The following is a 20852-nucleotide window of genomic DNA, read 5'->3' on the forward strand; positions in this document are numbered from 1 at the left end:
GAGGAGAGTTATTGAACAGTGAGTCCCTGGGGTACAAGTACATAGTTCTCTGAAAGTGGTGATACAGGTAGATTGTCCTCATCTGACAAGGCATTGAATATGGGAGTTGGGACATGATGTTATAGTTGTACAAATCAATGGTTAGGCCATACTTGATTGTGTACAGTTCTCATCACCACACTATAGGAGGGATGTGATTTAAGCTAGAGAGAGTGCAGAAAAGATTTGTTATTAGTTATTAGCAGAAATTGGATAGGCTGGGAGTGTTTTCCCTGGAGTGAAGGAAGTTGAGGGGTGACCTTATAGAGATCCATAAGATCATGGGAGGCAGAGATAAAGTAGATGGTCACAGTCTTTTTCCCAGAGTAGGGGAGTCCAAAACTAGGTGGCATAGGTTTAAGGTGAGAGGGGAAAGATTTAAAAGGGACCTGAGAGGCAAGTTTTGCACACAGAACGTGGTGCGTATATGGAACGAGCTGCCAGAGGAAGTGGTAGAGGAGGGTACAATTACAACATTTAAAAGACACTTGGACAGATTAATGGATAGGAAAGGTTTTAAGGGATATGGGCCATGCAGGCAATTCGTACTAGCTCAGGAAGGCAACTTGGTAGACTTGGACGAGTTGGGCTGAAGGTCCTGTTTCTGTGCTATTATTGACTCTATTTACTCATTCTGGCACAATATTGTACAGTAGCTATTAACCACACAATAGTTTAAAACAGCTATTAATCTACAGAAAATCATAAAACAGGTAGAAGTTGGAGATAGCATTAAATTAAAGGAAAAGGATTATAATATTGGCAAACCTACCCACCCCCCACCCGCCAAGCCTGAGGAATGGGAAGATTTCTTAATTCAGTAAACGACCAGTGCTCAGGAAAAGGAAAGAAGTATGTGAGAAAAGGCTAGTAAGGAGCATAGAAACAGATTGTAGAGTTTTAATAGATGTGTGAAGAGGAAATGATTAGAGGAAGCAATTGTCTGTCCCTCACAGGATAAGACAGGGTAAATTGTATTGAGAAATAAAAAATGGCAGGGAAATTAAACAAATATTTTGTGTAGGCCTTTACAGAAGAACACAAAAATGCCTGAAAAGACTGGAGGACTACAGGCTTAGGGTATATGAGGTGCTGAAAGAAATTAGCATTTGTAAAATGCCAAATCTCCTAGACAAGCTAAGTGAATAGGCAAGGATATGGCCAAAGGAATATAATGTGGAAACACTTAGGTAGAGAAAATAGAAAGATGGAGTATTTTTTAAATGGCAAGAGATTGAAAAGTGTTGGTGTTCAGAGGTATTGGTGTTCTTGTACACACAGTACTATGAAGTTATTATGAAGAGCAGTGAACAATTAGGGCAAACAATATGCTGGTCTTTATTGAAAGGGGATTTGAGTACAGGAATAGAGTTAGCCATCACACTATATTATAGAGCTCTGGTGAGACCACATCTGGAAAATTCTGTGCAGCTCTGATATCACTACCTCAGAATGAATATCCTATGGTAGAGGGAGTGCAGCAAAGTTTCACCAGACTGATTCCTGGGATAGCACGTTTGTCATAGGAGGAAAGGTTAAGCAGATTCAGCCTGTACTGTCTTTAGTTTAAAAGAATGAGAATTTCATATGGGGCTTGACAGGGTAAATACACAGAGCTGACACCTCACTTAGTGCTGTCTAGGACTAAGGGTCACAACCTCAAAATAAAGAATTGGCTCTTCAGGACAGAGGCAAGGAGAGATTTATTCATTATAGGGTGGAGAATCTTTGGGGCTGATTAGTCTACTTCTGCTTATGTACACATGGTATTAACCTGACACAATATCATAGAACTAGTATTGAACCACACAATATTGTTCAGTGACTATTGACACAATGTGGTTTATACAGCAGTTATTAATCCACACAGTATCGCACAACTGATATCGATTCCGACACAATATCAAACAACAAGTATTGAACTACACGGTGCAGTAGGAATTGACCCACACAATATCATTCAGCAGGTGTTTACACAACACAATATTCCACAACATGTATTGACCCAACACAAAATCACACACCAACTATTGGCAATAACAATATTATACAGCTGATGGCAATCAATAGAATGTCATACAACCAACATAATATTTTGCAGTAGTTATTGAAGTGACACAATGCAGCAGATATTAATCAACACAATATTGGACAGCAGGTATTGATCGGGAACAATGTCATATACAAAGTGCTCACCCACACTATATTGTTCAGCAGGTATTGAACCAATATAATTTGTACAGCGAGTATTGCCCTGACACAGTATTAACCCACCCAACACCTTGCAACAGATACTGGCTGACACATTATCGGACAGCAGCTATTGATCTGACACAATATCAGACAGTAAGAATTGACCCATACAAAGTTGTTCAATAGATATTGACCTGTCACAACATTGTAGAACATGCATTGACCTGATGCAGTACCATACTGGCACATCACAGCATTGTATAGCTGCTGCTGGCCCATCATTATGTCATACAGTAGATACTGAGCAAACACAGTATGATATATTGACACTTTATTGATCAGCAGTTATTGAATCCAATAGAATTTGTACAGCAGCAATTGACCTGATACAATGTTGTATTGATTCACACATCATGCAACAGATACCTACTCTGGCACAATATTGAATAGCAGGTAATGACCCAACGTACTATCATACAGTAGGAGTTCACCCATGCAATGTCATACAACGGGTACTGACACAACACAGTATCACACAATAACTGTTAACACAACACAATGTGGTACAGCAAGTGTTGGACCAACATGACATCATACAGCAATCATTGACCCCACACAATATCCTTATACAGATATTCATCTGACCTTACGTGATTTATCCGTGAAGCTGTGGATAATGCCTTTCAGAAGGTTGTCATTCCACAGTTTGAGAGAGATGACAAAAAAAGAGCAGCAAGTAGTTCAGGAGACCCTGAAGGGCATCTTGCTTTCTTACCAGTATTCATTTCTGATTATTCACAAAAAGAGCTTTCCCCTAGGGAGCACAGTCTGAGCCAAGGCTGTACAGGGAGAAAGGAAAAACATCAAGAGAGTAAAAATGATAAGGGATACCGTCATTAGAAGAACAGGCAAGCATTTCAGGATGGTATATTGCCTCCTGATGCCGGGATTAAGTACGTAATTGAGCCACTGCAGAGGAAGGGCTCTAGATTTTTGGGATATTGGGACCATTTCAGGGAGAGTTGGAACTTGTACAAATGGACAGAATTCACCTCAACAGAGTCAGGAACAATGGGGCTGTGTGTTTGTGTTGGGGGGTGGTATTGACCTAATTTGGTTGGAGAATGTGCACAGGAAGATAACAATGAAAATGAAGAAAATAAAGGATGCAAAAGGCATAGGAGAAATAAAAAAGCACCTAAACAAGAAACACTTCTTTTAGAAAGGGCCAATCTAAGAGAAGGTACAAGGAAGTCAAAGATGGCTTTACGTTGGATTATTGTGTGGCAATAACAGTGAGCTGTCAAAAAAAAGGGTTCTAAAAAAGTGGGTTCTAAATATTCCTGGACACAAGATATGCAGAAAAGATTGGTAAGGGAAGAAAGGAGGGGGAGTGGCAGTATTGATAAAGGAGAATATTGCAGTGCCAGTGAGTGAGGATACGCTAGCAGGATTAAGAAGAAAATCTATCAGTTTAGTGTAAAGGAACAATAGAAATATGATTACTATAGGCTACTGACTAGTGGGTAGGATATTGAGGAGCAAATTTGCAGGGAAATTATGAAGATTGCAAAAGCCATTGAATAGTGCAGATGGGCACCTTAACTGTTTAAATATAAACTGCAATAACAATAATACAAGGGGCAAAGAAGAGGAAGAGCTTCTGAGATTTATTTATCCTTATGTTACTGGACCAGTGAGAATGCTGGCAGGTATCAGTGGGGACCATCTACGAAGCAATAATGGTAATTCCATTAGGCTTAGAATAGCTATGGAAAAGGGATATAGACCACTGCAAGGTAAAGGTAGTAATTTGAAGAAAGTCCAATTCCAATGGGATGACAACAGACTTGGCACTGATTAAACCTGGATTATTGGAGCTGTGAGGCAGCCCCACTATCTGCTGTGCTGCCTTGAAAACAAAAGTTCCCTGGATGCCTAAAAAGATGGAGAGGGAAAAAAGAACCTGTGACAGATGCTAGGTTATTAACAAAATTGAGAACCAGGCTGTTTACAGAAAGTTCAAAGGGGAAGTATAAAAGGAAATAGGACAGCCAAAGAGTGTGAGAAAAGATTGTCAGCAAACATAAAAGTGAATCCAAAAATGTTTAATTGGCAAATTAGCAGGAAAAGAGAAGAGACCAAAGTAAAAATCAACTTAAGGAGGCAAAGGGCATGTGGCGGTATTAAATGTGTACTTAACACAAGTGTTTACCAAGGAAGAAGTCTCAGCAAAGAAAGGTGTAGTTGAGATTTTGGTTGGGCTAAATGATCCCACAGTAGGGATCAACCCCACCAAAATATCCAATAGTAGGTAATTTTTCCCTTTCACTTTCCCACAGAAGATACCTGGTGCAGTATGCCTCAATATTATTGACTACCAAAGTTTACAAGCACACAGATGCAATCCTAAGGAAAGCGCACCAGTGTCTTTACTTTCTTAGGAGGTTGAGGAGATTCGGCTTGTCACCAAACACTCTACCAAGCTTCTACAGATGTACTGTTGAAAGTATCCTGACTGGTTGCATCATGGTCTGGTATTTGAATGGACAGGAATGTTAGAAGCTGCAGAGAGTAGTGAACTCTGCTGAATACATCATGGGCACATCTCTCCCTACCATTGGTAGTATCTACAGGAGGCACTGCCTCAAGTAGGCAACATCTATCATCAAAGGTCCTCACCATCTGAGCCATGACATCTTTTCACAGCTACCATCAGACAGGAGGTACAGAAGCCTGAAGTCCCACACTACCAGGTTCAAGAACAGTTACTTCCCTCCAACCGTCTGGCTCTTGAACCAACTGGAAAAATCTTAATCACTACAGTTCAGCAACACTATGACCACTTTGTACTAAAATAGACTTTGTTTTTTTTTCTAATTTTGTTCTTTCTTGTTTATGTTTTTCTTGCAAATGGTGTAGTGGTTAGTGTAATGCTATTACAGCACCAGCAACCTGGGTTCAATTCCCACTGCTGTCTGTAAGAAGTTTGTACATTCTCCCCATGTCTACATGGGTTTCCTCCAGGTGCTCCGGTTTCCTCCCACATTCCAAAGACGTACAGGTCAGGAGTTGTGGGCATGCTATGTTGGCACAGTAAGAGTGGCAACACTTGCGGGCTGTCCCCAGAACACCTTATGCAAAGATACATTTCACTGTGTGGTGTACATGTAATTAATAAAGAAATCTTAAATATGATGCTATGTGCCTGTAATGCTGCTGCAAGTAAGTTTTTCATTGCACCTGTGCATACATGTACTTGTGCATATGACAATAAAGTCGACTTTAACTTTGACTTTACAACAGCAAGTACTATCCCCACCACAAAATGGCATAGACCCTATCAACAATCAAAACAGAGCTTGCAACTCTTCACTTGTTCAATGTTCCTTCCTAATCATTACCACAGACACATTAATGATTTATTTCAAGATCATAAAATATTTACGAAATTTAAGGTTCAAAAAAATTGAGAGTTGTTTTAATGCATCTTTTAAAACATAAGAAAATAAGATCTAGGAGTGGAGGTATAGCATTCATTAATATCATGGCTGATCTTCTACCTCAACCCCTATGATCCCAAAAGTCAACAATTACCACAGTAACTTACCTTTATTGTTTTAGAACTATTTTTCAGGTGAAATGGCTGGAAGAAAAAAGGACATTCAAATTGAGGTATGACTAGATTATTTAAATTTAAATGATATTTTGAAATCTTGATAAATTTTAAGCATTAGTATTTTTCTCTGCCAGATTCCGATACACAATGAAGCAGAATGGGATGAAATGTTTGAAGCAAAAGGCTTATCAGGTTTGATTGTATCTTAATTTTTGGTAAAAATTTCGCCCTTAGTTGCTTAAGTATGATTATATTCACTTTTTTCAGTTAGTTTCACTTACAGTGCAAGGTAATAGGCTGAAAATGACATGGAGATCATATCATATGATTGCATGAAGTAACAAATCCTGTGCTATAATGAAAATGTCATCACTTTATTTTCATGTCTTCTTTAAAATAATCACAGATTGAGGGGGTTCTGCCAATCAAGTCTATGCTAGCTCTATGTAAGAGCAATCCAGCTAGTCCCAATGACCCAGTCTCTCTCCAAGCCCTTACAAGTACCTCTCCATTTCCCTTTTGAATACCAGCTGGCATTCCAGATGCTAACAATTTGCTAGATAAAAAATGATTTCCTTCAAATCATAATGAAAACAGCAGTTTACCTCTACTATGTGTGATGGTGCATCTCTAATAGCATGAACAGTCAAAAATAAGGCCTACATCTGTGTCTGTCCACAAACTCTTCCACTTATTGTCACTAGGAACCTCTGGGCATATCCTTACCATACTCATCATGTGTTAGTAGGGATTTCACTGGTTTTCACACCATATCTCATTGACAAGGGACAAGACCAGAGTCACAATAGTTAGATTCATAGAGTTATCCAGCATGGAAATAGGTCCTTCAACCCAATTCATCCATGCTAACCAAGGTGAATATCTGTGCTAATCCTATTAGCCTGAGTTTGGCCCATTTCCCTCTAAAACTTGTAAAGATTGTAATTGTACCTGCTTCTATCACTTCCTCCGACAGCTCATTCCATATACCCATCACCCTCTGTGTGGAAAACTTGCCTCTCAGATCCCCCTTAAATCTCTCCCCTCTCACCTAAAACCCACTACTTCTAGTTTTAGACTCCCCTACCATGGGAAGAAGACTGTGACTATCTATCCTATCTATGCCCCTCATAATTTTACAAACCTCTATAAGGTCACCCCTCAGCTTCCTTTGCTCCAAAATAGATGGAAGGTGTCTGTCAATAATGCTATCAAACAACTCTTACTTACAAACAACCTGATTCAGATACCTAGTCTGGATTTTGCCAGTTTTACTTTGCTCCATACCTCATCGCAATCTTGGTCTAAACGGTGAGCAAAGAGCTGAATTTCAAACCTGAGTGAGATTGACTGCCCTTGACATCAGGGCAGTGTGGTATCAAGGAGCTCTAGTAAAATAGAAGTCAATGGATGTTAAGGGGAAAACGCTGCAACAGATGGAGTCATATCTTGGACGAAGAAAGGTGGTTGAGGTTGTTGGAGATCAGTCAACTCCAGCCCCACAGCATCCTTGCAGGAGTTTTTCAGAGCAATGTCCTAGGCCTAACAATTAGTTGATTCATCAATGACGTTCCTTCCATCAAGAGCCAGAAGTGAGGATGTTTGCTGATGGTTACACAATGTTCAACTCTATTCACAACTCCTCAGCAAATGAAGGCAAAGTATCACAGATACTGAAAATTTGAAATAAAAATAGAAAATGATGGAAACACTCAGCAGGTCAGGCAGAGAGAAGCAGGGTTAACATTCTCCATCAGTGGCAATACATCTGATGGAAAGTCACTGACCTGAAACATTAACTCAGTTGCCCATTCCACTTATCTTCATCAAATGAAGTAGTCTTGAATGCAGCAAGATATACATAATATTTAGGTTGGGCTGATAAGCAGCAAGTAACATTTCTGCCACAAAAAATCCAGCAGCAACCATCTCTAGCAAAAGAGATTTTAACCATGTACTATAAATAATCAATGCCAAGTTTTCCACTAGAGGATGTGGATTTAAGATTTTTTTAAAGATATCTTTATTAGTCACATGTACATCGAAACACATAGTGAAATGCATCTTTTGTGTAGTGTTCTGGGACAGCCTGCAAGTGTCACCACGCTTCCAGTGCCAACATAGCATGCCCGCAACTTCCTAACCCATTCATCTTCCTAACCTGTACACCCAGAGGAAACCCACACAGACATGGGGAGAATGTACAAACTCCTTACAGACAGTGGCCGGAATTGAACCCTGGTCGCTGGCACAGTAATAGCATTATGCTAACCACTACACTACCATGGGAAAGAGTTAAGGGGGGCAAGTTTTTCACACAGAGGTGATGGGTATATGGAACGAGCTACCAGAGGAACCTCCAGAAGTGGTTACAATTAGAATGTTTAAAAGACATGTAGACATGTACACGGATAGAAAAGATTTAGATGGATATGGGCCAAACACAGGCTAGCTTGGACAAATATCTTGGTTGGCATGGATGAGTTGGGCAATGGACCCGTTTCCATGCTGTATAACTCTATGACTCATACGTACACCACTATTATACGTGACCTCATGGCCTGGCATATCTCACTTTATCATTACTACCATGCCAGGGAATGAACTGTGGTTCAATGAGAAGTGCAGAAGGTCATGCAGGGAGCAGCAGCTGGCATCCTAAATATGATGAAGTGCCTATTTAGTGAAGCTGCAAACCAAGACTACATGCATGTTAAACAGCAAAATGAGCATGCACTCATACAGAGCTAAGCAAATCTCACAGATCAAAACTCTGCAGTCCTATCACATCTAATCATGAATAGTGGTGGCAAAGTAAACTGCTGACAGAAAGAGGCAGCTCTAAGAATGTCCCCATTCTGCTGAGTACAGTATGTGAGTGCAATAAAGAGGGTTGAAGCAGTCACAACCATGTTCAACCAGATGTACCAAATACGTGAATCGATTTTGGCTTCATCCTGAGACCCCGACCATCATAGAAGCTAATCTTCAGCCAATTTGATTCAATCCATGTGATATTAAGAAACATGTGTGGGTACTGGATACAGCAAAGGCTATGTGACCAGCCAATATCTAACAAGCAGGTTAGACAAAGGAGAGTTGGATTTTATTTACTTGGATTTTCAGAAGGCCTTTGTCAAGTGCCACACACGAGGCTGCTAAACAAGCTAAGAGTCCATGGTGTTACAGGCAAGGTAATACCATGGATAGAAGATTAACTGACTGGCAGAAGTCAGAGAGTGGGGATAAAGGGTTCCTTTTCAGTATGGCTGCTGGTGACCAGTGGAATTCCACAGGGGTCACTATTGGGACCGCAACTTTTCACTTTACACATTAATGATCTGGACGATTCTTCAGCCAGAGGGTGGTGAATCTATGGAATTCATGGCACAGAGGGCTGTGGAGGCCAAGTCACTGGGTATATCTAAGGCAGAGATTGATAGGTTCTTAATTGGAAAGGAGGGTAAGGGTTATGGGGAGAAGGTGGGAGAATGGGGTTGAAAAAAATCAGCCATGATTGAATGCAGAGCAAACAATGGGCCGAATGGCCTAATTCTGCTCCTATATGCTATGGTCCTATCCTTACTGAAGACCTGCACTCCAGAATTAGTTGGACCTCTACCCAAGCTGTTCCAGCATGGTTATCTCAGTTGCACCTATGCATCAGTGTGGAAAATTGCAGAGGTATTGCCTATTCACAAAAAAGACAGGACAAATCTAATCTGATTAATTGCTGCCCAATCAGTGTATTCTAAATTGTTCGCAAAGTGATCGGAGGTGTCATTGACAGTTCAAACAGCACTTACCAAAAATCTGATCTCTTATCTTCAGCTTTAGTCTAAAAATGGACTAAAGAGCTGAATTCCAGAGCTGGGATGAGAATAATTTCCCTTGACATCAACATAACTTTTCACTGAGTGTAACATCAAGAAGGCAAAAAGTGAAGTCAATTCATTTATTTCAAGAATAAATTCAGAAAAATCATTAGAAGATGTGATAAAGCAGACTTTAGCAGAGCAACTATTGTGGAGCAGCCATTGTGAGAGTGGGCCAGTGTTTGAGTGGTAAGTAAAGAGGCTTCGGCAAGTAGAGGCCAGATAAGGTTCCTTGAATTTCCTTTTTAGTTTTAGAGCATTCAGGATGGCAGTTAGGGCAGTGGTATGCTCCTCCTGCAGGATGTGGGAGATCAGGGAGACTTCCAGTGTCCCTAAGAACTACACCTGTGGGAAGTGTGTCCATCTGCAGCTCCTGACTGACCATGTGAAGGTGTTGGAGCTGGACACACTCAGGATCATTCGAGATGCTGAGAGTTTCATAGATATGAGTTTTAGTGAGATGATCACACCTAAGGTACAGGCAGAATGTAGTTGGGTGACCACCAGAAAAGTAAAAGGGAGTAGACAGATAGTGCAGGATTTCCCTGTGGCCATTCCCCTCAAAATCAAGTATAGCATTTTGGATACTGTTGGGGGGGGGGGTGGGGGGAGGAGGGAATAACAATTCAGGAGAAGGCAGCAATAACCAGGTCTATGGTGCTAGCTCTGAGGCTCAGCAGGGGAGGGTGAAAGCTGACAGGACTATGGTGATAGAGGACTCATTAATTAGGGGGGCAGACAGGAGATTCCTTGGCTGCAAAAGGAACTCCAGAATGGTGTGTTATGTCCTTGGTGCCAGGGTCCAGTATTTCACAGAGCGGCTACAGAACGTTCTCAAGGGGGAAGGTAAGCAGCCAGAAGTTGTTGTGCACATTGGCACAAATGAGATAGGTAGAGAAAGGGATGAGGTCCTGCAGAGTGAATATAGGGAACTAGGGAAGAAGTTGAAAAGCAGGACTTTGAGGGTAGTAATCTCTGGATTACTTCCAGTGCCACATGCTACTGAGGGCAAGACTAGGAGGATATGGCAAATGAATGTGTGGCTGAAAATTGGTATGGGGGCAGGGATTCAGATTTTTGGACCATTGGGATTTCTTCTGGGGCAGAGGTAATCTGTACAAGAGGGACAAGTTACACCTGAACTGGAGGGGGACTAATATCCTGGCAGGCAAATTTGTTGGTGCTGCTACAGTGGGTTTAAACTAGATTGGCAGGGGGTGGGATCCCAAGCATTGGGGAGGCAAATGAGAGGCTGGAAAATGATGCAGAAGTCAGTGACAGCAAGTTGAATAGGCATGACCGGCAGAAGAATGGCCAGGAGCGAGGAAAACCTATTGGATTAAATTGCATTTATTTCAATGCAAGAGATCTGACAGGTCAGGCAGATGAACTTAGGACTGGGATATTATAGCCATTACAGAAACATGGCTAAGGGAGGGACAGGACTGGCAGCTTAATATTCAGGGGTACAGGTGCTTTAGGTGGGATAGAAGTGGAGAAAAGAGAGGGGGAGTTGCATTTTTGATTGAGGGAAATGTCACAGGACTAGTCAGAGATGAAATTACTGAAGGATCACCCAGTGAGGCTTTATGGGTGGAGCTGAGAAATAAGAAGGGGATGATCGCATGGTTAGGATTGTACTATAGACCCCCAAATAGTCAAGGAGAATTAGAAGAACAAATATGCAGGGAGATTGTGCAGAGTTGTAAGAATAATAGGATTGTCATTGTAGGGGATTTAAACTTTCCTAACATCGTCTGGGACTACCATACTGTTAAGGGCTAAGATGGGGTGGAATTTGTTAAGTGTGTTCAGCAAAGTTTCCTTGGGCAATATATAGAGGGCCCTACTAGGGAGAGGGCAAAGTTCCATATACTCTTGGGTAATAGGACAGGGCAAGTGACTGAGGTGACAGTGGGGGAGCACTTTGGGACAGTGACCATAGTTCAACTAGTTTTAAACTAGTTATGGAAAGGGACAGAACAGATCAACAGGTTCAAGTTCTAAATTGGGCAAGGTGAATTTCGACAGTATGAGACAGAAGCTTGCAAAGGTTGATTGAAGAAGGTTGTTTGCGGGCAAAAGGTCCACAGACAAGTGGGAGGCTTTTAAAGGTGAGATAGTGATAACTTAAGGTCTGCATGTTCCTGTTAGAGTGAAGGGCAAAGCTGGTAGGAGTAGGAACCCTGGATGACAAGGGATATTGAGGCCCTGGTCAGGAAAAAGAAGGCATGGGTCAGGTACAGGCAGCTGGGATCAAGCGAATCCCTGGAAGAGTATAAGGGATACAGGAGTGTACTCAAGAAGGAAATCAGGACGGCAAAAGGGGAGTATGAGATAATTTTGGCAGCGAAGATTAAGGAAAATCCAAAGAGGTGTTATAAATATATTAAGGGAAAAAGAGTAACGAGAGAGAGAATAGGGCCCCTCAATACCAAAGGGGATACCTTTGTGTGGAGCCGCAGGAGATGGGCAAGGTCCTTAATGAATATCTCTCCTCTGTTTTTACTGTGAAGAAAGACATGAAGACTTTGGAACTAGGAAAAGTAAATGGGAAGGTCTTGGGGATAATCCGCATTCCAGTAGAGGAGGTGCTGGATGTCTTAAAAGGTATGAAGGTAGACAGATCTCCAGGACCTGACCAGGTTTATTCAAAAACACTGTGGGAAGCTACAGAAGAAATTGCAGGAGCCCTGGCTGAGATATTTGAATCATTGTTAGCCAGGTGTGAGGTCCCAGTAGACTGGAGAGTAGCAAATGCTGTGCCTTTATTTAAGAAGGACAGCAAAGCTAAACCTGGGAACTATAGGCCAGAATCAGATTTGTTATCACTGACTTACATGACATGAAATTTGTTGTTTTGCGGCAGCGGTACAGTGCAATGACATCAAATTACTATAAATTACAAAAATAAATGGTGCAAAAAGTGGAATAACGGGTAGTGTTCATGGGTTCATGGAGCATTCAGAAATCTGATGGTGGAGGGGAAGAAGCTCTTTCTGAATCGTTGAGTGTGAGACTTGAGGCTCCTGTACCTACTCCCCGATGGTAGTAATGAGAAGAGGGCATGTTCCGATGGTGAGGGCCCTTAGTGAAGGATGCTGCCTTTTTGAGACGCTGCCTCTCGAAGTTGTCCTCAATAGTGGGGAGAATCATAGATTTAATAGATTAAAATAGGTTGTAAAGAACATTCATCTTCAGTTCACCACATATTTTAATATTGTCATTTTCTTAATATGTGAGTATGTAGTTCTGTAAGTTAATTACTGAATCTAATGCACAATATTTCAGTAGTGGATGTTCACCAAGGCTGGTGTGGACCATGTAAAGCAATCTTAAGTATGTTCAGAAGATTGAAAATGGAATTTGGGGATGAGCTGTTACATTTTCACACAGTAAGTATTTGTATAGTATAAAAAAATTGAAAAATGTTCCATTCAAAGCAAAAATTACTTGTTACAGCTTAATTTTACCTCCCAGGTTCAAGCCAGTCTTATTCCATTGCTACAAGGATTTGATGGAAAGTGTGAACCTGCCTTCTTATTTATTGTGGTGAGTTAAAAATATTAATGTTTACTGAAAGCAGTTATAGATTTATGAAATTTTTAAATGAGGAAGTCAAGATGAATTTCTATTAAACACAGGTTCAGTAATAAATGGAATATTGTGTCCAGCTGTGGGTGCTCCATTTAGGAAAGATATAATGGCTCTAAAAAAGGTACAGAAGAAATTTACTCAAAAGATTCAAAGGATGAGGGACTTCAGTTATGTTGATAGACTGGCAAAGCTGTGATTGTTCTCCTTGGAACAGAGGAGGTTGCAAGGGGATCTGACAGGGATAGTTAAAATATACTGTAAATGGCATAAATAGAGCAGACAGAGAGAAAAACTGTTCCTATTGGTGAAAGGATCAAGAACTGAGACATAGAATGAAAGTGATTGGTTGAAAAAAACCAAAAGTAATCTGAAGGAAAACATCTTGCACAACAAATAAGTAGGGTCTGGAACACACAGGGATGGTAGTGAAGGAAGATTCAGTTGTAGTATTCGGCAACTGAGTAAGTATCTGAAACGAAATAATTTGCAAGGCTATGGTGAGGGCAGGGGAGTGGAATTGACTGTAATGCTCTTACATAGAGCTGGTGCAGACATGAAAACCTGAATGGTTTCCTTCTGCACTAAGAATTCTGTGCAATTTTAAATTAATTTTCTTCTTTATCAGGCTGGTAAAATCGTGGATTATGTAAAAGGTGTCAATGCACCAGTTATTAATAAAAAAATTCTTGCATATTTGGAGATGGAAACTGAATACTATGAGAAAGGAGTAGAACGTCAAGAAGTAAGTATAATTAGCAACCTGTTATAGTTATGAAGAGATATCTTCTCCAAAATACTTTCTGATATCAGGATTCTGATACTGAGTTGCATCCAGAAAATGCTAATAAGTGCCGCATACATTCATTTTGAAAAGTCAATCTTTCAGCATCCATAACTTTATACTTAGTTGCAGCAACAATTTAAATAGATGAAATTAGGTACTCATATCGGTGAAGAAATTTAATTACATAATGCTCATATATTTACTGTTATAGAATTGAAAATTGTGAATTCTGACAAACACCATTTCCCATCAGTCTGATTATTTAACTGTCAGTTCCTGGGGTGTATCACCCTTTTCCCCCCAGTCTGTCCCCCGATATAAGTTCCACGTCACTATGCACATGATAATATTATTCCACATATAGCAGTCCTTTACAAATGTTGCATGGGAATTGAACCACTTTGTCCTGGGAGTACCTGTTCTTGGGCTCTTCTGGAACAACATTATCTTACCTGTAGGCCATCCTTTGGACCCCTCACTGGCACTGTGAATTATTCCCACATGGCCACCTTCCAAACTCCAGCCTGCCCTCTTGGTCTTGGTATTGTCCCAAGTTTCAGCTACCAAACTCTGATCTGGTGAAGAAGGCATTTGGCACATTGGCCTTCATCAGTCAGGGTATTGAGTATAGGAGTTGGGATGTTATGTTGCAGTTGTACAAGATATCGGTGAGGCCACACCTGGAGTATTGTGTACAATTTTGGATACCCTGTTATAGGAAAGATGTCATTAAGCTGGAAAGAGTGCAAAGAGATTTACAAGAATATTGCCAGGACTCGAGAGCCTGAGTTATAGGGGGAGGTTGGGCAGGCTTGGACGAAATTCCTTGGAGGGTAGGAGGCTGAGGGTATAGAGGTGTATAAAATCATGAGGGGTGTAGGTAGGGTGAATGCCCTCTCTTTTTCCCAGGGACAGGACCAAAGTGTCTGAGTTATAGAGAGGGCAAGGGTTCAAGGTGAGAGGGGAAAGATTTAAAAGGGACCTGAGGGACAACTTCTTCACGTAGAGGGTAATGCATATATGGAGCAAGCTGCCAGAGGAAGTGGTTGAGGCAGGTACAATAACAACATTTAAAAGATGCTTGGACAGGTACATGGATAGGGCAAGTTTAGGGAGATATGGGTCAAATGTGGGAAAATGGGACTAGTTTAGATGGGCATCTTGGTGGGCATGGCCGAGTTGGGCTGAAGGGTCTGTTTCCATGCTGTATGCTGATATTCCACTGCTCACCCAAGCCCCCTCACCCCACCCCCGAACATGGACTGCTCCACAGGTTAAAGTCATAAACTGGGACAGTGCCAATTTTGGAGGAATTGGCCAGGATCTTGCAGAAGTTGATTGGGTGAGACTGTTTGCTGGTAAAGGGACAACTAGCAAGTGGAAGGCTTTTAAAAGTATGAGATCAAGAATCCAGGGGTAGCATGTCCCTGCTAAGGTGAAGGGCAAGGCTGGCAAGTTTGGGGAACCCTGGTTGATGAGAGATATCGGGCTCTGGTCAGGAAATAGAAGGAGGCATACATTGGGTTTAGGCAATTGGGAGCAAGCGAATCCCTCAATGACTACTTAAGAAGGAAATCAAGAGGGTAAACGGAGGGTATGAAATGGATCTGGCAGGCAGGATTAAGGAAAATCCCAAGGAGTTCTATAGTCCTATATTAAGAGTTAAAGGATGGCTAAGGAGAGAATAGGTCCCCTTAAAAATCAGCATGGCCGTCTATGTGTGGAGTCACAGGAGATGGGCAAGATTTTCAACTAATATTTCTCTTCAGTTTTTACTGTGGGGAAAATGATGGATGGTAAAGAAATGAGGGAAATGAGTGATGATGTATTGGACCACATATGAATTATCAGGGAGGAGGTATTGGCGGTGTTAAAGTGCATTAAGGTGGATTAATCCCCAGGGCCTGACCAAGTACATCCTCGGACCTTGTGGAAATCTAGGGAAGAAATTGCGGAGGTACTTACAGAGATATTTGCTTCATCTTTAGCCAAAGGTGAAGTTCTGGAAGACTGGAGGGAGGCTAATGTTGTATCATTATATAATAAGGTCAACAAAAACAAGCCAGGGAGCTATAGGCCAGTGATTCTGACATTAGTGGTGGGTAAGTTACTATAAGGGATTCTGAGGGACACCATCTATCGACATTTGGACAGGCAAGGTCTAATTAGGGATAGTCAGCATGGCTTTGTGCATGGGAAATCGTGTCTGACAAATCTCTTAGAGTGTTTCAAAGAGGTAACCAAGAGGATAGATGAGTTTAGAGAAGTGGAACTTATTTATATGGACTTTAGCAAGGTCCTACATGGCAGTAGTCTGGAAGTTTAGATCGCGTGGGATCTGGGGAGACATAGCTAATTGGATTCATAATTGGCTCGATGATAGGAAGCAGAAAGTGATGGACAAAGCTTGTTTCTTAGACTGGAGGCCTGTGATTGGTGTTGTACCACAGGGGTCGCTGCTGGGCCTTTGTTGTTCTTGTGGGCTGCCCCCAGAACACTACACAAAAAGATGTATTTCACCGTGTGTTTCGATGTACACGTGACTAATAAAGATATCTTATCTTTATATAAATGATTTGGATGTGAATGTACAAGGCATGGTTAGTAAGTTTGCGGATTATACTAAAATAGGTGGTATCGTAGACAGTGAAGAAGGTTATCAAAAATTACAGGGGGATCTTGATCAGCTAGGTAAGTGGGCCGAGGATTTCAAATGGCTTTCAATTTGGACAAGTCCAAAGTGTTGCATTTTGAGAAGTCAAACCAGGGTAGGACTTATACAGTGAAAGGTCAGACCCTGGGGAATGTTGTAGAACAAAGGGACCCAGGAATGCAAGTACATAGATTGCTGAATACAGCATCATAGGAATACAGGGTGGTGAAGAAGGCATTTGGTATGCTGGCCTTCATCAGTCAGGGCACTGAGTATAGGAATTGGGACGTTATGTTTTAATTGTACTGTACAATTATTGTGTACAGTTTTGGTCACCCTGTTATAGCAAAGATGTCATTAAACTAGAAAGAGTGCAGAGAAGATTCACGTGGATGCTGTCAGGACTTGAGGGCCTGAATTATAGTGAGAACTTGGGCAGACTAGAACTTTATTTATCGTAATGTAGGATATTGAGGGTGATGTTATAGACGTGTATAAAATCATGAGGGGTATAAATATGGTGAACACACATTGTCCTTTTCCCAGGGAATGGGAACTAAAAACTAGAGGACATAGGTTTAAGGTGAGAGGTGAAAGATTTAAAAGAGATAAAGAGAATTGAGGGGCAACTTCACTCACACACACACATTCTCAAATCCTGCCATAGAAAGGTGAACATAGCAGCACACATTTAGTTCTGAAAATGTGCAATTCCCAGCCATTTGTGTTTGACTGCCAGTTTTTAGCAGAAGACCAGTGATTGAAATGGTCATTCAAACGGCTGTTTTTTTCTGCATATCATTACACTGAGTTCTTAGTAAACCTTCAACACATGTAACAACTGTACAGGAAATTCGTGAGACCGCACTCAGAGTACTGCATACATTTCTGGTTGCCGAGTTGAAGGAAGGTCGTCATTAAGCTGTAAAAATTTCATAAGGATGATACTGGGACTGGAGGGCTTGAGCTATAAGGAGAGACTGGATAAGCTGGGGCTTTATTCCCTGGAGTGTAGGAAGCTGATGGGTGTCCTTATGGTATATACAATCATAAGGAGCATAGATAAGGTGAATGGTCATAGGCTTTCTCCCAGGGTAGGGAGTCTAAAACTAGAGGGCAGAGATTTAAGATGAGAGGGGAAAGCTTTACAGGGTTCTGAGAGGCAAGTTTTTCACACAGAGGATGGTGAGTATATGGAATGAGCTGCCAGAGAAAGTTGTAGGGGTGGTTACAATTACAACATTTAAAAGGCATTTAAATGGGTACATGGATGGTAAAGGTTTAGAGGGATATGGGCCAAAAACAGGCAAATGGGATTAGCTCATGTCAGCAAATTGATCGGCATGGACAAGTAGGGCAAAAAAGGTCTGTTTTTGTGCTGTTTAACTCAATAATTCAATTATAGCCCTGCCTATGTTATTTATGCTTCACGATGTAGAAAATACATAGTTGCACCAGCAGAATAACATGAGTAAAATATCTGGAATGGAAATGATGATTAGTGTCCTGTTTTATATTTAACCAGATCCAAGCAGTTCAATTATATGATGTGGAAGATGAAATAGAAGAATTTATGCACGCAGCAACATCCAGACAAGTTGGTGAGTGATCCTGATGTAATAAAATATACCTTTTAAAATAAATGATAGAAGAGACATAGAAAGATACAGCAGAAATATACTCTTCAGCCCACCAAGTCCACGCTGACCATCAAGCACGCATTTTTATTCAATAATCATACACTAACCCACTTTATTCTCCCCAAATTCCCATCAACTGCTCTGGATTCTACCATCATATAAGCAGCATTCACAAAAAAACATAAACGTAAGTTAGATATAATTTTTACCAGAAGGAACACAAATAGAACAAAAAAAAAGTCCTAGTCACTTGGTTCATCTGCATGTTGGTTTTCAGTGACTTGTCTACATGAACTCCTAGGTTCCTTTGAAACCTTACTCAGCCTCTCATCACTTAAAAAATACTTTGCTTTTCTGTTTGGTTCATCAAAATGGATAACTTCTAATTTTTTAAAAGAAGAATAAGAGCTATCAGAGAGGGGAAAAAAACAAAAGAACTGTGAGGGGTAGAACAGCAGTTGCTGAAAATTTGAAACAAAAGAGAAAGCTAGAAATACCCAGCAGATCAAGCAGCAACTGTGAAGAGGAAAAACACTATCTGAAAAAGGGTCCATTCGGTCCACAAAGTTAACCCTGAGCTTCCAGTTACTTTCACCTTAATTCTCCATTCCACTCCTATTCTGACCTCTCTGTATTTAGCCTCCTATATTGTTCCAACGAAGAACTATGTTAGCTCAATGACCAGTGTTTTACCATCGGCACACTCAGCCCTCTACATCATATCCATTTATGACTATTTGTGATAGTAATTCATCCACCCCGTAGCAGAGGTGGTGTACCTTTGAATACAGGGTCTTTAACTTTTTAATATTTCTTTTACTCTTATTTTATTTCCACCTGCCTTTGTTCCTGCTGCCTATTCATTTTGCTTACTTCTTTTTCTTTTACAATATTTTTATTAAATCCACAAAAAAAATAGAGTACATGCATTAAAAAAGAGGATTAAAATACTACTGAATAGATTGTGTTAAATCATACCTAAGATCACAATACTCTAAATTAATAATCACATATGATAGTTAATAAAGAAAAAAATTGGAATATTTTATAAAAAAAAATCTACCCCCACTACCAAAAACCAAAGCTGCTTGATAAAAAAAACAAGGAAAAACCCTTGAAACATAACAATGTCAGCCAATGTCTGTATTTTAGTCACCAAATCAAAGGTTTTGAAAATAGTTCAAAAAAGGACCCCACAGGGTTTGAAAGTCTAAATTAGATTCAAGAATTGAACAATGGATCTTCTCTAGATTCAGGTATGACATAACATCCCATAACCATTGAGCATGTGTGGGCGGAATAACTTCCATCCACTTGAGCAACATAGCCCTCCTGGCTATAAGAGAAATAAAAGCCAGAATGTGTAGATCAGAAGCCTTCAAAGTTATATCTTTTTATCCAACAATCCCAAATAATGCAGTCAAAGGATTAAGTTTAAAATTTATTTTAAAAAGCACAGAAAAAGTTTGAAACACCTCTGTCCAATATTTTTTTAAGACTGACACATCCAGAACATGTGAATTAAAGAAGCTTCTCCGTTATTGCATTTGTCACAGTAAGGAGATATATCAGAATAAAAATGGGATAGTTTGTCTTTAGACAAGTGAGCTCTATGGACCACTTTAAATTGAAGGAGAGAATGACGGCGCATAATGACGAAGTATTAACCAATTTAAAAATTTCATTCCAAGTTTCCTCAGAGATTGACATTCGCAAATCTTGTTCCCAAGCATTTTTAATTTTATTAATGTTAGATATTGATCCATCGTGAAAAGGCTTCAAATTAAAAATTACATCTAATAAGTTTTTATCAGGACTCATGGGAAAAGAATGTAGTTGAGATCAAAGAAAGTCTCTAATTTGTAAATATCAGAAAAAATGAGCTTTTGGTAAATTATACTTGGTAGACAATTGTTCAAACGAAGAAAGGTGTCCACCAAACAGATCCTGAAAACAAGTAATACCCGATTTGTCCCACTCTTTAAAAACTGCATCAGTAATAGAAGGTTTAAAAAAATAATTAGAAAAAATGGGACTGGACAAAGAAAATCTCAATAAACCAAAATATTTTCTAAATTGTAACCAAATCCTCAAAGCGTGTTTAACTACTAAATTATCTGTTAGTTTATTTAATGATAAAAGAAGTGAAGAACCAAGCAGAGAAATAATAGAAAATTCTTTAACAGAGTTAGCTTCCGAAGAAACCCATACTGGACAAGCCTCTTGATTAGTGTAATGTAACGAAAATGTAAGATTTCATATATTGACTGCCCAGTAATAAAACCTAAAATTAGGTAGAGCTAAACCTCCATTCTTTTTAACCTTCTGAAGGTGAACTTTATTTAGTCTAGGATGTTTGTTATTCCATATGTAGGAAGATATAATTGAATCAAGAGAGTCAAAGAAAGACTTAGGAACAAAGACAGGTAAAGCCTGAAATAGATATATGAAT

The 20852-nt window shown here is 40.2% G+C and overlaps 1 protein-coding gene across 1 annotated transcript in view; it reads left to right on the forward strand.

Annotated features, from left to right (window-relative positions):
* Positions 1–20852, forward strand: part of LOC127574465 (thioredoxin domain-containing protein 6-like) — a 91372-nt gene that overhangs the window by 1340 nt on the left and 69180 nt on the right. The window contains exons 2-7 of the mRNA XM_052023484.1: positions 5857–5907; positions 5986–6043; positions 13018–13121; positions 13207–13278; positions 13949–14065; positions 18286–18361. Coding sequence (XP_051879444.1) covers positions 5875–5907; positions 5986–6043; positions 13018–13121; positions 13207–13278; positions 13949–14065; positions 18286–18361 — 460 coding nt within the window. The 5' untranslated portion in view covers positions 5857–5874. The remainder of the gene's footprint in view (positions 1–5856; positions 5908–5985; positions 6044–13017; positions 13122–13206; positions 13279–13948; positions 14066–18285; positions 18362–20852) is intronic.

Source organism: Pristis pectinata, chromosome 9 (assembly GCF_009764475.1).
Source record: "Pristis pectinata isolate sPriPec2 chromosome 9, sPriPec2.1.pri, whole genome shotgun sequence".
Classification (NCBI taxonomy): Eukaryota; Metazoa; Chordata; class Chondrichthyes; order Rhinopristiformes; family Pristidae; genus Pristis; species Pristis pectinata.